Genomic DNA, 16,474 nt, shown 5'->3' on the forward strand with positions numbered 1-16,474 from the left:
TGGTGTTTACTGTTGGATTATTTACAACAACCCAAATGTCTCTATTGTTAAGAGTAATTCGGGTACCCGACTTAAGATTTACGACAGTTCAAATATCGTGACGAGAAGTATATTTCTTTACAGCACGTGCTTGCCATAGGCGAAGTGTTAGGAAATTTTACAACGGGACTTGTATGGAACTTTGTTGGCCTTGAAAAGTTTACTCTAAACCCTCGGCTATCAAAGTCTCGTCAGTAGCACCGAAGATAGTAATAAATGTGCCATCCTGACCACAATCTCTTGGTTTACAATGCCAATATCATCTGGCGAAATAATTGGGTATTTCACGTCATTTTTAAACGTGCGACAAACCTATCACAATAATATTAGATTTATAAAGAACATTCACGTAAAACTTGGCAATTTTATTTGTTTAAAATTTCTTTCTTTGTGGGTATAACTAATTTCGTTTAGAGTCAGCTAGTTTTGGTTACTAAAATTGTTTAAAAGAATGTTTACTGTGTGGTAAATGACTAAATTGTACTTCAATATAATTTTTGTTTTTTTTTTTTTAATTTTTAAGTTGATAAAAATTTTAATATTATAATAAAAATAAATTATTATTCAAATTTGTGCCAACTTTAATATCATACAAGGTGATTCACGAGGAATAATGAGCCTGACCAAATTCTCGATGCAACCACCATTATTTTTCGCAAGTTGCTTTGCGACAAATGTAATGATGGTTGCATCGAGAATTTGGTTAAGCTCATTATTCCTCGTGAATCACCTTGTATAATCATTTGTGTCATTGCTTTAAATTTTACCTATGCCTTTAAATTACTGAATAAATCCTTGTTCAGTAAGTATATTTTCAAATGCGAGTTTATAATTATGTATACAGTATTTCAAAGAAATAACATTTTTTGCTCAACCTGAAAAGAGCAAATCTGAATTAAAACTTCATTATTTTGTGTCAGTGGAAAGAAGAGCTCATTTTTCTCTTGATTTTGGACTTGTAATTGTTTTTATACTTATGCTTTCTAAGTCTCATCACATTGGCAGTTTCTTGACAACGATATCACTTTGACAATCAATTATTAATTATCTGGATACATAATGATTGTTCTTGTTACAAAATGACTTTGTTTTTCATCCTAAAGCTGTTTCTTTGAGTTGTCATTTATTAAAATTATGTTTTTCACAAACTTAACTTGCGTAAACTCATTCGTCAAAGTGACATTGCTAAACCGCCAATGTTATAAAATCTAAAACGTAAAGAAAATAATAATTTATTCGACAAGTTTGGGTGCTTTATTTCACCGAGTGGATTATTAAACCACGAGTGTTAATGAGTGGTTTATCATCCACGAGACGGAATAAAGCGTCCGATTTACACAAAGACGAGTTGAATACAACATTTTAATCTTCGAATTAGACTTAACAAGCCTTAAAATTGCGCTAAATCTGTTGTTAAAAATATTTAAAAAAAATTGGTACAAGTCTAAAATCAAGAGACAAATAAACTTTTCTTTCTGCTGAATTAGAATAATGAAGTTTTAATTACAAATTAGCTCGTTTCAGGTAAAGCAAAAAATGTTTTGCAGTTTGACGTAAAATCAAAGCTAATTTTTTTTTCCTCTTGTAAGCTCAATCTAAGGACATACTATATGTTTGTTGTTTTTTCTCGTTACATATTGATCAACTGATCAATAAAACATGTTAAGTGAATTTTTTTTATATAAAACTAGCTTGCATGCACCCATGACTTCGTACGTAGATTTTTGATATAATTTTTTGTTGATTTTCAAAGAAGAAATGTGAAGTTAGTCTGTTCATCTATTTTTTTCTTGATTCATCAATTCAAAACAACGCGGGAGAAGAGAGACGATTTTTAAGAAAATGATGAAGGCACGTTACAAACGCTTACATCCCATTTCATCTCGTTGAATTTTCAGCTTCACCCTCAAAAGTCAACATTTTAAATTTTATGTTTATAATTTCGTTTAAATGTTTGCAGCCTATTTCATTACGTTATAGGTTGGTTTTTGACAAGTGCCTGATTAGTACACTTCTTCACTCTCTAAGAATTATATTTTTCAAATTTCATCTTCGTTTAAACATGTACACCCCATTTCAATCCCTTAGAAATTGATTTTTTAAAATTTCGTCTTAGTGCAGCTTTACAACCGCCAAAGAACATATCTTCCAAATTTTATGTTTCTATCTTTGTTTAAGTGTTGACAACCCGTTATAAAATATTTTCAATACGGAATACGTTGAACTGCAACAATTTCTCACTTAAGAAACGACAATCTATGGCCAGTGATGGCCAAAGTATTGTATAAAATGTCGCCAGAAAACAGTGTCACAAATAGTATATTAAAGAAGGCGTTTCATAAGGAAAGTTTTGTATTTTTTCTATTTTGCGCGTTTTACATACTTTTTTAACATAAAAATCTATTTTTCTAAATTTAGAAACTTTTTCTCTAATAAGGTTGTGGTTGGTAATAAATGTCACTAGATTTAAAAGATTGATTTTTAAAGAGTCAAATATCAAGTATTTTTTAAAATTTTATTGAATTAACAATGAATTCTGCAAATTTTCATGCACACCACCTGAAAAAAGAGAAAAGCCGCTGAAAATCACCATCACCAACCTCTTAAAAGTAAATTGTACTAATCTATTTCAGCACCCGAATCGGTATTGAAATGGGTCATAAGTCATAACCATCGGTTTTGGCACCGAAATAAGCTTTTTTTCAGACGCAAAATAGAAAAATTGCTTTTTATGCAACAATTACACAAAATGCTCATTGTGACGCCGAAATAAAAAATTACATTTTATTGTAAAAATCTTCAAGAAAAATACGAGAGCGCCAATAAATACAGGCTGGGTCATTATAGATTGACATTTCATATAAACGGGTGCAATGATATTTAACGTTACCACGAATTTAAAAGTATACCCAGGATTAGGATTGACGAAAAATTGATATCAACGACTACAAAATTAGATGTGGAGGCTACGTTTTTTTGGATCTATTGAAAAATTACATATTAAAAATTTTGAAAACCAACTTAATTTTAAAAAAGTCTTTAAAATGACGTAATGATAAAAGATAGAAAAAATCCAAGTCTACTTGTACATAACAATAGTTTTAATAAAAGTTTGTTTCATCGATAACATAAAATCTTCAGCGTAGAGGATACGTAATACCTGGAAAAAGTTTATAAAATTGTAAAAACGTGGAACCTACATTACCCCTTTTTCCAAGTTTATAAACTTTTATAACAGTTTTTTGTTATCAGTCGTTTGTTTGTCTTAGATAAAATGAATAAAAATGTTCTATTCTTTCCACAGCCTACATTATTTAATTTAATTTTTAAATTGCCCTAAAGCAAAAGTTAGTAATAAATAATAGTTAGTGAGTTTAATGAAAGACAATTTAATAAAGAATATAAAAAGAATAATTTAAAAAACTAAAATTGGTCCCACAACAGGAAGCAGCATTGATTGAACATCGATTCCAAACAATAGTTGACAAGAAACTGTTCATCTTTATTTTAAGAAATACTGTCATAATCCAGCATGTATAATTTAAAATCGTTCCAAATTATAAGTCGACAGTAATGGTTCATGGGCATTTTTGAGCTATTCCATAAGTTTGAAAAAATGACAGGATTATAATATTATTATTATACTCTTACAAATTAAAATTTGATATGCTTGTTTGTCTGTTTAAGTATTTGAAACCAACTCCATTTTTTATGCTATGAAGTAACGGAGCTTCAAATTAACAACTCCGTATAATAAACATTATGAAAATTGTAAGTCTTCAATCACAGTCTAAAAAATAATTCTTAAAATCGGCAAATAATGCAATTAAGGTAAAGCCTCTAATATGTTTATTTCATGATCGTTCCCTTAGATACATAAGGTGTAAAGTGGTATATAACTAAATATATAAATTTTTCAATTTATATACTTGATTTGACATCTGTCAAAATGAACCTCAAAATTTTCAATAAATTCACGTTTTTCATGAAATTTCGCTGACAATCATGAAAACTGTTGTTCGATACACGTGCGCTGTCTTATTTTTCAGGTCTTCGACCTCAACTACAGCACTCAGCTTCCCTTCGTGCCGCAAAATTCAGTCTCAGACCTGAAAAATAATTTGATTAATTAATTGCGCACTTGTATCGAAAATAAGTATTTTTATTTTGCTTCGATGTTCTTAAAAAACTTAGTCAGCTAATTGTAAAAACAGAAGAAGTCTTCACTATAATACCCCCATACAGGGTTATTCATAAATATGAAGCAATATTTGAACCTCAATAATGACCTATAAAATGATGTTAATTTAAATAATAACTCGTGTCCTATCTCCACTGATAAGAATTTTACAGCCCTCGGAATGTGGGTATGGAAATTTGTTTTTTTTTTTTTGTAATACTTCGAAACCATTTGACCAAATATTATGAAATTTCGAATGGTTACTTGCGAGAACATACCTTTTAAACTAGTAATTATGAAAACCGGATACATCTACTCAATTTCCGGTTACAGCAATTGCAGGTCATATTTTCGGGTTTTTTTTTTTTGGCCTCTTAACATTTATTTTTTTGCTCAAAACAATAGAGTAATCAATTTTGAAAAACGCATAACCTTTAATAACTCTAAAATAAACCGTTCTAAAGTTATTTTAATTTAAAGTGAGTACTACACAACACTGAATGCAAAAAGTAGTGACAACAAGTGACTATGGTCACATATTTTGCTGTCAGGTATCTGTCAACTTGAGATTGGAAAATTATTAGACCATTAATCGAAAATATTTAATAAAAAAGTTTAGCTCAGACTCCAAACATAACTTAGAATAAATCCAAATCGATTTTGTAGCATTTAATTCATAAAAAATTAACAAAAATTTTTAGAGTAGATGTATCCGGTTTTCGTGATTATCAGTTTAAAAGCTATGTTCTCGCAAGTAACTATTCCAAATTTTATAATATTTGGTCAAATGGTTCCAAAGATACTACAAAAAAAATAAATTTCCATACCCACATTTCGAGAGATCGTACACGAGTTATTATTTAAATTAACATCATTTTATAGGTCATTTTTGAGGTTCAAATATTGCTTCATATTTATGAATAACCCTATATGTATGTAATATCCACATTTATGCGCAAAGATTGCAATGTAAATTTATTTTGCCCAATTTCTCTTTACAATTGTAAAAATATAAAATAGAAAAGACCTACATTGTAAATTAAAGAGACCATCTAAGTTTATTGGACCGCATCTTACTATTAAAGTTTTCTATCACTAATATAAAAATTTCATGATGCTGAATTGACAAAATAATTAAAAAAAAACATTCTTGGGCAAATTTACTTTTCTGCTCTATCGTTGAAGTCTCTGTTATAACTAATCAGTGTTAAGTTAGTCATCGTTTGCCGCGTTAATTATTTTCAAAGTAAACACTAGGCGGTTTAAACAGTTATCTTCTAGACAATTAAACAAAAAACTTACCCGCTAAACCCCAACCGACACCGTCTTTTAACATTTTGAGCACCAAAAGCTCATTCGTCGCATACTAACATAATTACTCTTCTTACACACTGGAAGAATTTTTTATGAACCGCCCATGACAAAGCATGGAAAACTCCGAAACGTAACTGATGTAATGTTAAAGTGAGCACTTTGAAGAATTGCGAACATTGGAGAGAGGTGAGTGATGAGTAATAGTCTACGTAGAGAGTCGGTGCTACCACATCAACCATGAACAGATAATAGAAATTATTTTCTCCTTCTACAGCTAATTACTGTTAGCCGCTGCACATGCCATGTTCAAGACCAGTGGCATCTGTTACAAACAAGAAGAACTGCAGCTGCAGGAAATAGAATTTTTTGGTAATCGCATGATTAATACTTAATTTATTACACTCATAATCTATTACAATAAATTAAATAATTAGAACATCAACTCATGGTCAGAGGTTCTTATTATAATTGTTGCCGATGTAGTCTTTTTCAACGTTCTTCGGAGGATCGGTGGCATAAGTGCGCTCGTTCAAAAAGTACCTGCAAAATAGAGAGTATTGTTGGTTGCCCTCTCCTAAAATAAATAAAGAAATAGTATATTACAGTGCGATTAAAAAGTCTGTTTATCGAGCAAGCCTGAAAATTTAAAATGTATATCTGCAGAATATTAAATGACAAATGAGAAATATTGAAATAATTTTTATATAAATTATTTCAGGAAAACGTTGTAAACGATTTGTACGTATAAATACCAACAACATCCCATTTTAGAATGTTTTGAGACGTTTCATAAAATAATTTAATAATAATTATAATAATATTAATTAATAATAATTTAATTTAATTTTTTAATAATTGTTTGACATCTACTTTACATACAAACTGTTATCGACTACGTACGTAGTACGCCTACTTGATAGAATGACTTTTTGATCGCACTGTATTACTAGGAGTACTTTTCCGTTGAGCTCAAATATTTTTGGACAAACTGAGCGAAACACTGCTCTGAGTGATATATACTATTTATTTTTTCTTCAAGTACACAAAATGCGGTGGCGGCTCGTGGGTTCAAAACTAGGTGAAGAGGTAAAAATTGTACATTTATTTTTTAAAAGCTGTGATGGTTCTTACGTTTAATCATTAAAAAGTATCGATCTCATTTACCCAACCAAATAATATATTCTTTTAATGTAATTAAGTAATTACTAAAAGAAAAAAAACTGACAATTTTACAGTAGGACGCGGTTAAAACGTCTTTTTGGTCATCTTCTTCCCACAGATTACGACTTTTTACAATCTCTTGATAAATTAACAGATAAGTGATCCGTGGTGGAATTACTATGGTTGCCATAGTATCAACAATGCTCAGATATTGATAGGCATTGTTGCTGCAATTAATATTGAATGTTAAATATCTTTTCATTTATTAATTCTAGACATTAAAAGTTAACTTTTTTAGATATACAATTTATCAATCTATTAGTTGCAAAAATACAAAATAGGGTGTTCCAGTTAATTTTTTTAAGTTATTCAACTTGTAATAAACTTCTTAATTTATTAATCTTTACAAATCTAAAACAGTAAAAATTGCTACAGCTTTAAATTCTGTACTTCCTTCTTTGCAGAAGTAAGAAAAAAATTGTTCTAGTCGCCTTAGTTTTTGTGTAATGAATTTTTAAAAAGTGAAAAAAAACGTCTTATTTCTAAAACTAAGCGAAATCGACTAATAAAAGTTTAGCGTAAAAACATTGTTTTAAAAAGCTACATCCAAAAATGTAAAGAAATATACAGTGTTTCATTTAAAAAACACAAATTTGTATCGTAACTTTTTTTGGAACATGCTGTACGGTTGAAAAGTGATGCACTAGATTAGTATCTATCAATGTTTTATACATTTTTTAAATTTTACCATTTAAAGGTCGCTAATAGATTTTTCTCGTCGCTGGGACGCCCTGTATGTCGTAGGCTAATTGTAAATACACTCGTTTTATAAAACGCCTAGTCATTTTGAAAACGACTAGGCAAATTGTAAATGAATGAGTAAATGCAAAGTTTTTACAATATGACGGAAAATTTTAATTCCTGTAAAGAGCTAAGCAATTTAGAAAGCAAAAAACAATAATTACAAAACGGGAACACACAGGGTCGCAATATCAAATGGTCCAAAGGGGGCCACTTAAGAATTTTTAAATATAAAGAATACCATAATTTTGCACACATTTTGCACAATTTTGCACACTAAGTTTCAAATTTAACACACCCTTACTAACTATTAATTAAAAAAAAATTCAGCACCCCCAATTTAGCGTAAACGCATAATTTTTATACCAATAAAATCATTAAATTTTGCACACTTCGTCTTTACGAGTAATTACCAATAAAAAACCGTAACACAATCTTATACGGAATTCGGTGTATTGCACTATTTTCATGAAACTTTACTCTTACAATGACTGGAGATATAATAAACTTTATCTCAATTTTATTATCTATGAAATTTTCACAATTTTGCACCTCTTTACTTTACAAGTAATTACCTATCATTTAAAAAAACCGTTGCAAAACCCCCGGTTTAAAATACTACTACCACTTTCATTATTACATTTCAAACAATTTGGCACCTTTATCTTTTTTTTTGCACCTCTTTTATACACTATACATTACTATTAGATAATTAATTTCTATCTAGTAGCTACATAAATAGATTAGGTTTATTTACATTAAAAAGATTGAAGTCGGCACTGCATTTTTTTCTTCAAAAGTCATCTTTGGCGACGACTGGTGATAACTGATGATACTGATAATACGCTAAAAATGCGTTATATCTATACAGCGTGTCCCAAGTTTTAGGGCCGGCCCAAAAACAAATATTTCTAATTGATTAAAAAAATATTTTTGCTAGTGCAAACGATAGAGGATTAAACAGACTTCAATTTAGTGCTTTGATATTATTCAAAATTTTTAGCGTATGACAGTGAGATCATAAAAACCAAATTTGAAAAAAAAATACTTAATTGGAATAATTTCAACAAAAAAATTCCTTAATTTTTTTCTAGTAATAATTGTGAAAATAAAATAATGCAAAAGTTGATAGGTTTTGAGTAATTAACATTTTAATATTGAAAATCTGAAAGTTCCAATAATTTATGGTTGGGTTTGCGGTAATTGGTGATCAGGCCACAATTTCTTAACAAAAGAAAAAGGTCCGCAATGACATTTATGACATACCCGAGCTCTACTGTGAAGCCTCCGCTCTAATGTAATATTAAACTTACCTTTTGTAAAACCAAAAGTTGTAGATAAAACGTATATAGTCTTTAAACACCCACTTCTTAAAAATTTATACTAAATACTTAAAAAAATTACGTCTTTACCTACAAGAGATACTGTAAAAATAAATTTACAAATTGCGAACAGCTAAAGATGAGTGGAAGGGCAACATTACTAAGAAATATTTTAAAGTACTCCTATGAAATCCTGAATCTGGGATTTTTAGTTTTTTTAGTAAACAGAGTCATGCTGTTTTAAACCCGTTGCAGCGGAAGTTGCTTATAGGAGTATAATTGTAATCGAGAAAAAAATTTTGAGTCAACTTATCAACCGTAGCATTTAAAATAAGCTATTGAATAGCTTAATTTTCATACATAAAGCTTTGTATAAAGTGAATACGGCTCTGAAAACCAGCCCAACTGGCTAAATTTGGAAATATTTTTATTGGGGGTTATTAAAACTGCCATAAAGCAATTGATTCTGTTTTCTCTTATTTTGTAGAAGTACTATAAATTTGTTGTTTATATCTTCAGCCATTGTAAGACGAAATTCTCATGAAAATAGTGCAATACTGCGAATTCCGTATAGGATTATGCTACGGTTTTTTTAATGGTATTTACTCATAAAGACGAACTGTGCAAAATTCGGTAAAAGATGTGCAAAATCGTGCAAAATTAAATGATTTCATTGGTATAAAAATGATGCGTTCACCCTAAATTGGGGGTGCTGAAGAAATTTTTTAATTAGTAATTACTCGTAAAATAAGGGTGTGCAAAATTTAATAAAAAGTGTGCAAAATTGTGCAAAGTTCACTAATAAAATTGACAGAACATTTTTGAACATATGTTGAAGTGGGGGTGTCACCCCAATATAATTTCAATCACAGGATAGGTGTGCAAAATTCAAAACTTAGTGTGCAAAATTGTGCAAAATGTGTGCAAAATTATGGTATTATTTATATTTAAAAATTCTTAAGTGGGGGTGCTAACTTCACTGACCCCCCAAAAGGACAATACAGCGTCGCAGACCAAGGTAAGCGGAGCGCAACCTTGTTTCTTCTTCTAATAGCATCTAGCAAAAAAAAATATTTTTCCAACAGAAATATAGGTATATAGTCAAAGTGCAAAATTTAAACTCTCATAACTTCAAAATTGTTATATAGAGACTTTTTTTAACATTTTTTTCCATGTTCCTGGTATCTTACCTTACATGGCATTTTTCTCTGGGGCGCTAGTTCTGGCGCAGCCTGTATAATATAAAATAACACTAAGAAACATTAGTTGATTAAAGTAACGAACTCCAAAAACATAAAAAAAAACTTTTAAGCTATGCAACTAAGAAAACACTCCATACCAACTTTACTAGAAATATTACTTTGTCTTTGAATTTTTTTAGGTATTGATATCTCCATGCAGCGTGCATTTTTAGTGGGTGTTTATAGGTGCGTCAGCCTTCCATCTTCAATATTTTACGAATTCCGTGTAAGTAAACACCCAATAAAAATGCACGCGGTCCCCAATGATACCAATGACCCATAAATGTCAAGAATTTTAGAAATATCCCTGGAAAAATTGGTATGAACTGTTTTGTTAGTTGCATAGCTTAAGCAAGCTAAATGAGGTCAAACCAACAAATACGAGTAGACCAAAAGTTCTTTTTATTAGGTATGTTTTTTGAGTTATTACTTTAACCAATTAGTTTTTCTTGGTGTTATTCTGTATTCTGTAGCTCATTGATTTAATCATTATATCTTATCCCCACAAAAATTCGGTTTCATTCACTGATAAAACAGTTTAATCAGTCCCCCGGGTCAGAAAAACGCTTTCGAAAGCAATAATATTTAGGCATCAATTTATACTATTTATTGCGTTTTATTCATTTATATAGGGTGCGCCAGAACTCGCGCCTCAGTTGTTAAAAAAAAATTATCTATAAAAATTTCGAAGTTATGAGGGTTTAAAGTTTGCACTTTGACTCTATTAGGAAAATAATTTTCCAAGTTTTTTTGCTATAGGCTATTAAAAGAGGAAACAAGGGAGCTGTATCCTAAATTGTAACTCTGTTCAATGTTATTTGTGGTTTTTATTGGCAAAATTTTTGTCCCTTTACTAAATAATTGTAAAAAAAAGATATACAAGATCATCAGTATCATAAAATAGATATAAGAAAATGTCAAATGTCAAAAAATATCATAAAATAGATATAAGAAAATGTCAAATGTCAAAAAGTAAATGTCAAAATTTTTTGACAGACAGGATTATTTAAACATTTTTTTCATGTTCCTGGTATCTTACCTTATTTTCTCTGGGGCGCGAGTTCTGGCGTACCTTGTATTTATATCCGTGGTCACATTCCATATTTTGCATAAATATCAATAATCACAAACTAATATTTGAGATTACACCTACTTACAGAATTCACGCCTTTTGAAAACAAAATATAGAATATTTAAAAAAAAAAACTGTTCAAGAGCTTTTCTTTTAAAATTAAAACATGTTGGTGCTTTGTAGTAGAAAAAATTTAATACAATACACGATGCTTAAATTTCTATTTTAGCCTCGGAGGTTTCACGAATGTAGGCTTTCGCCTCGGCCCTAAACTACCTCCTTGGCAAAAAAGTTCACTTACTCAACTGATAATTCAAATAACTATTACGGGTCGGCAATTTATTCCTAGAATGAGCCATTTTCAATCCAATTTTGCTCGCGATTTTACTACAGAATTAATTCAAAACTAATGTATTTTATAAAAATAATTGCTTCAATCTCAATTTTAGGCTGAAATAAAGCAATTTGTGATATTTTCAATCAATTTGGCTCAATTCGATGTTGGGAATCAACCTGTATCAAAGTATTTCAACCAAATACTGACTTCAATAAGAGTTTTCTTCCAAAATAAAGCAATTTGAGCTATTTTTAATTCAATTTTTCTAGATTTTGATACAGAATTATTTCGAAATTAATATATTTTATAAAAATCATTGCTTCAATCTTAATTTTAGGCTGAAATAAAGCAATTTGTGATATTTTCAATCGATTTGGCCCAATTTTAAGTTGAGAATCAACCTGAATCAAAGAATTTCAACCAATTACTGGCTTGAATAGAAGTTTTCTTCCGAAATAAAGCAATTTGAGCTATTTTCAATCCAATTTTGCACGATTGCAAAACTAATGTTTTTTTATTAAAATAATTGCTTCAATTCCAATTTTAGACTGAAATAAAGCAATTTGAGTTCTTTTCAATTGAATTTTGCTCGATTTTAATACAGAATGAATTCGAAATTAATGTATTTTATAAAAATAATTTCTTCAATCCGAATTTTAGGCTGAAATAACGCAATTTCTCAAGCGGTTTAGCTTTATTTTAAGCCGGAAATTAACCTAAATCAAAATATTTCAACACAATAATGTTTTGAATAAAAGTTTTCTTCCAAAATAAAACAATTTGAGCTATTTTTAATCCAGTTTTGTTCGATTTTAATACAGAATTAATTCAAAATTAATGTTAAAATAATTGACATTTTTTATACTGACAAAATAATTTCTTATTGATGACAACTGTCATCTATATCAAAAACACGTGACATGGTCAACAGAAAGTACATTAGTCTTCTCTGGTCAATAAAACTCACCATTTTGGAGCATCCGAGCAATCGAAAGTATTCTCCCAGTCGCAAACCCTGTACTCCTGGTTAAAACTGGTGCTGTTTGGACACACATGCGGTATTCTTCGTTTTTCCAGATCGCACATGTGAAAGATTTGACAATTGTATTCAACGTCGGCATAAAAACCGATCGCTCTATTCGTGCAGTTAAACGTAAAAATTGCATTTTCTAAATCCACCCATTTCTTGTGAATTTTATAGCAATCAGTTAAAATGAAACAAACGACTGTAACAAGTTAGATTGGCGTTTTTAATTATTTTGAATTATTTACTTGACTCACCTGAAACAGCTACGATTCTTAACATGGTCCTTCAACTAACCTACAAGAGGACGAATACATTAAAAATGTTTATGATGCAGTAGAAAACTGCTAATTAAAATTTTTGTGCATATCCTTTAAAAAGCAAGAATTAATAATTCAAATCACAAGTAACTGTGAGATTCAAGGACTGCAATCGGTGTTCTTTCAACGCTTATCTAATTAATCTATAAAATTAATACAATACAAGTCTAATTTTTTATTTGCTGATAGAGGTAGGGTAAATCAAGAAGACGACATGACTAACCTCAGTCTGTTTTTGACATTTGACAGCTTCTGACATTTTGCACCAAAGTCAAAAATTAAAGCTTCTCCCTGGCATTAGGATTTTTATAGGGCTTGAATTACAATTGTTATGATGATAAAAAAAATCTAAATATTAGACACAAAACAGTTTTTCCATTAAAAATGAAATTATAAATGACCTACTTGACAATAAGATACACTTTGACGTATGTCACTAGCTCTGCGTTACTTTAATTACATTTGTTAAAGTGTGATAAATAGCGTGACCGACCTTCTGCTGTTTACAAATGTTGAAAAGAAATAGCAATATTATAAATGATCCACACGCATAAATAAAAAACGAACTTTTTATGCACTCAGTACGTGTTGATTTTTTAAGCTTTCACTCGCCTGATTTTGACATTACTCTGGTCTCAGTTTAAAGAAAATGTTTATATTTGTATCCCCATCATGACGGTACTTCCTTTCCAAAACCAGCCCTCCATCTGTGATTTATTTGAATTTCTTACACTTTCACTAAATCTTTGTATTGAAGTTTTCTTCCAAAGTAAATATAAGTTTGATAATTATTTCTAATTAGCGATATAATGACAATCTAAGATGTCACCAGTTAACAAAAGGACGAATAATTTGATAAGAAGTTTGCAGTTTCAAATGCAGTTACAATATCTGAGACAATAGAGCGTGAATAGTTTTTTTTCAGACGCCCTAAATTTGCACATTTCTGGTTGGGCATGATCGAATTTAGGTGCATTTTCGAGCCACACTAGAGAAAACGAAACTAATATTCATCTACAGAGTGTTCTTTAAAAATGCCGTTTTTCTTTCTGTAGCTCTTTCCACAGCACTCGCAATCTATTATCGAAATATCTAGCGTAAGTGACTGGATCTGAGCGTATAAGATGAGCTTTTTCGCCTCTTTCTAAATTGAGCGCTTCTTTTTCGCTAATTGTTTTACAATTAACCACTTTACTCAAAATCACCAAAAGTTCCGCCCACGCGTTTTTTTCCATGAAAGATTTTCGAAAAACACATGTTTATTAAACAACAACTTGCTTAGTTTCGGCTTCTTCAAAAAGCACATCAATTTGTTCATCCAAATTGTCATAAGTGTCGTTAAATTGGATTGGAATGTTTTGTTGCGCCTGACATAATGTTGTCATTATTCCTCACCACTTTTCATCTACCATGATGCCCTCTTCTTGGTATAAGGTTGATTAATAAGGTACTTTACGGCTGCGATAACTTTTGCTGGTCGAATTGTTTCGTACAAATAACCTTCTTTAAAATTCATTTTTCTTTTTAATTTTAAATGAATGGAGTATGTACGTTTCATCTCTTGCTCGTAGTAAACACCGGTACATATTCACCACCTGTTCCTTGACGCTGCAAGCCATTATAAAGAGCAGTTGGGCCTTTTTTAACATAATTAAGACAAGTTGAACAGAATTTGTCTGGCACAAAGAACGTCTTGTCTACAAAATCTCTCCCGTACTTTTTCAAAATACTTTCTTCGCCTAACTTGTAAATTGTCCGTGCTTCAACCTTTTTAGCCTTTTCGCTGTCTTATCCATTTCTTTCTCTTTATCTCGATATTCTGACTTGTCTATTTTCAGGGACGACGCCAAAGGTGGGCCTAAAATCGTGTGTACCCACCCCAGTGCCCACCCAATTAAAATAAAAAATTTATAAACAAAACAATAAACAAAAAACTTATTTTATTTAAATTTATTTCAACCAATTTTTTAAACTTCGTATTTTAGAGAAAAGTTAATACAAATTGATATACAATGTACAAGTATTATAAATGTTTTTTATTTACATTTTCAACTGTCATGTTATTAGAATTAGGAACATTTATTTAAAATCTGAAATGGTCTATTAATAGTGTAGATCCATGGACGTAAATTATTGTTTTGATTCCCGAAACCTATGCAGTCTTGTTGTTTTTATGGTACTCGGAATTAATTACGCAATTTAAGTGGAAGTATCCACTTGAAAATGTAATGTGGTTGGTTGGTTTATAGAAGTCAGTCTGAAAAATAAAGTTTCGTGTAAAGACGTTTTTTTACCTTTTTTTTTTAAAAATGAGKAAAAGAAATATTACAGACTATTTTTTAAAAACGACTAAAAACACCGATAGTGCTGACATTAGTTCAAGTTCTATTAGTAGTGTAAAAAAAAAAACTCATATAAGTGCAAGTGATCCTGATGATACTAATGATACTCTTGACTTAAATATAAACTTAGACAATTTGAATTTAAATGAATTTTGTGATTACTCAGATGAGGCATCAGACAGTAGTGAATCAGAAGATCAGGAGTGTAATATTGATTCTTATTTGTACTTAAATAAAAGGCTACGTGAAGATGATCTTTCTCAATCAGGAACTAAAATTTTCAAATTGCAATTTCTAGATTTGTTAGACTCCTATAAAATTGTATTTTCCGAAATGCATAAACTTTGTACCATCGCAGTTATCATTCCAGTGTCTAGTGCAGCCTGTGAAAGGACATTTTCTTCTCTCAGGCGTCTTAAGACTTACTTGAGAAACAAAACTAGCGATGAGCGTCTTACAAACTTGGCAATTATTAGCATAGAAAAGCAACTGGCAAAAAATTTAGATTTAGACAAAGTCATAGATTCTTTCGCAGCAAAAAATCCAAGGCGTCTAATATTGCACTAGACAAACAATTTGTTTTTATTTTGAATACTGTTTTCACTTTTGTTTAATTTCGTTAATAGTGTAAAATGTAGGTATGTATGTGTGAATAGTATATATTATTACATGTTCCTATTGTGATGTGGAATGTACTATCTATAATAATATACCTACTATGCCTTTACAATAACCTTTTTTTATAAACATAAAAATAAATTTTAAGTGCCCACCTTAATTAATTTTGAGCTATTTGTGCTGACCCAGAAAAAAATACTGGCCTGTCTATTTTTAAACTTTTCGCTATCTTATTGCTTTCTTTTTTTTTCCCAATAGGCCAGATCATCTCTTTTTAATCTTTTCGCAATTTTGTCGCTTTCTTTGTCTTTTTGTCGAAACTCAGGACAATTTCTTTTAAAAGCCTTCCTTTCTCTGTCATTTCCTCTTTCCCTGTTTGTTTTACTGATAAGTTCATGACTATTCCTTTCAATAACTTAATAACTTCAATCTTTTCACTTATTTTACTTTTTTGTGATTTTTTTGGTTCCTATACAGAGTGTTTACGGTCTTGAGGTTGAAATATAAATGAGAGGATATTTACGGTAGAAGAAGACTAATACGCTATATAAAACAAAAATTCACGTTGTTAAAGAAAATTATTCATTTTACACTATTTGTTTGAGAACTGCTGCTTCGGCTGCAACAATGGCCATTAGTATCATTACCTTGTGTTTCACTGTAAATCATAATCACGACAACCAATTTATTATTTTAATATTTT

At 30.2% G+C, this 16,474-nt stretch overlaps 2 protein-coding genes across 4 annotated transcripts in view; both read right to left on the reverse strand.

Moving 5' to 3' along the window:
- LOC123012241 overlaps nt 1–5,740 on the reverse strand; it is a 9,341-nt gene extending 3,601 nt beyond the window's left edge. The window contains exon 1 of the mRNA XM_044410132.1: nt 5,522–5,740. The gene's annotated coding sequence lies outside the window, so the exon portion shown is untranslated. The remainder of the gene's footprint in view (nt 1–5,521) is intronic.
- A 78-nt stretch (nt 5,741–5,818) lies between these two features.
- Nucleotides 5,819–13,413, reverse strand: LOC123012245 (U-scoloptoxin(01)-Cw1a-like). 3 transcript variants are annotated; one of them, XM_044410137.1, is made up of 6 exons: nt 13,217–13,413; nt 13,035–13,159; nt 12,749–12,788; nt 12,435–12,693; nt 5,934–6,073; nt 5,819–5,880 (listed from the first exon to the last, which is right to left on the reverse strand). In XM_044410137.1, exons 3-5 carry the CDS (start codon nt 12,771–12,773, stop codon nt 5,983–5,985), a joined length of 375 nt encoding a protein of 124 aa, XP_044266072.1. In that variant the 5' UTR covers nt 12,774–12,788; nt 13,035–13,159; nt 13,217–13,413; the 3' UTR covers nt 5,819–5,880; nt 5,934–5,982. The 3 variants fall into 3 exon arrangements, with proteins under 3 accessions (XP_044266072.1, XP_044266074.1, XP_044266073.1); XM_044410138.1 differs by lacking the exon at nt 5,819–5,880 and having other exon boundaries at nt 5,910–6,073; XM_044410139.1 differs by lacking the exons at nt 13,035–13,159; nt 13,217–13,413 and having other exon boundaries at nt 12,749–12,993.
- Between the last annotated feature and the right edge of the window lie 3,061 nt (nt 13,414–16,474).

Source organism: Tribolium madens, unplaced genomic scaffold (assembly GCF_015345945.1).
Source record: "Tribolium madens isolate multiple individuals breed KSU strain unplaced genomic scaffold, Tmad_KSU_1.1 Scaffold_91;HRSCAF=231;Tcas5.2_LG7, whole genome shotgun sequence".
NCBI lineage: Eukaryota > Metazoa > Arthropoda > Insecta > Coleoptera > Tenebrionidae > Tribolium > Tribolium madens.

Coding starts and splice junctions, on each gene's coding strand:
- LOC123012245 (XM_044410137.1), bottom strand. CDS start 12,773: ATGTTAAGAATCGTAGCTGTTTCAG. Junction 12,694..12,748: donor AAGAATCGTAGCTGTTTCAG/GTGAGTCAAGTA, acceptor AACTTGTTACAG/TCGTTTGTTTCATTTTAACT. Junction 6,074..12,434: donor TGCTCGGATGCTCCAAAATG/GTGAGTTTTATT, acceptor TCTATTTTGCAG/GTACTTTTTGAACGAGCGCA.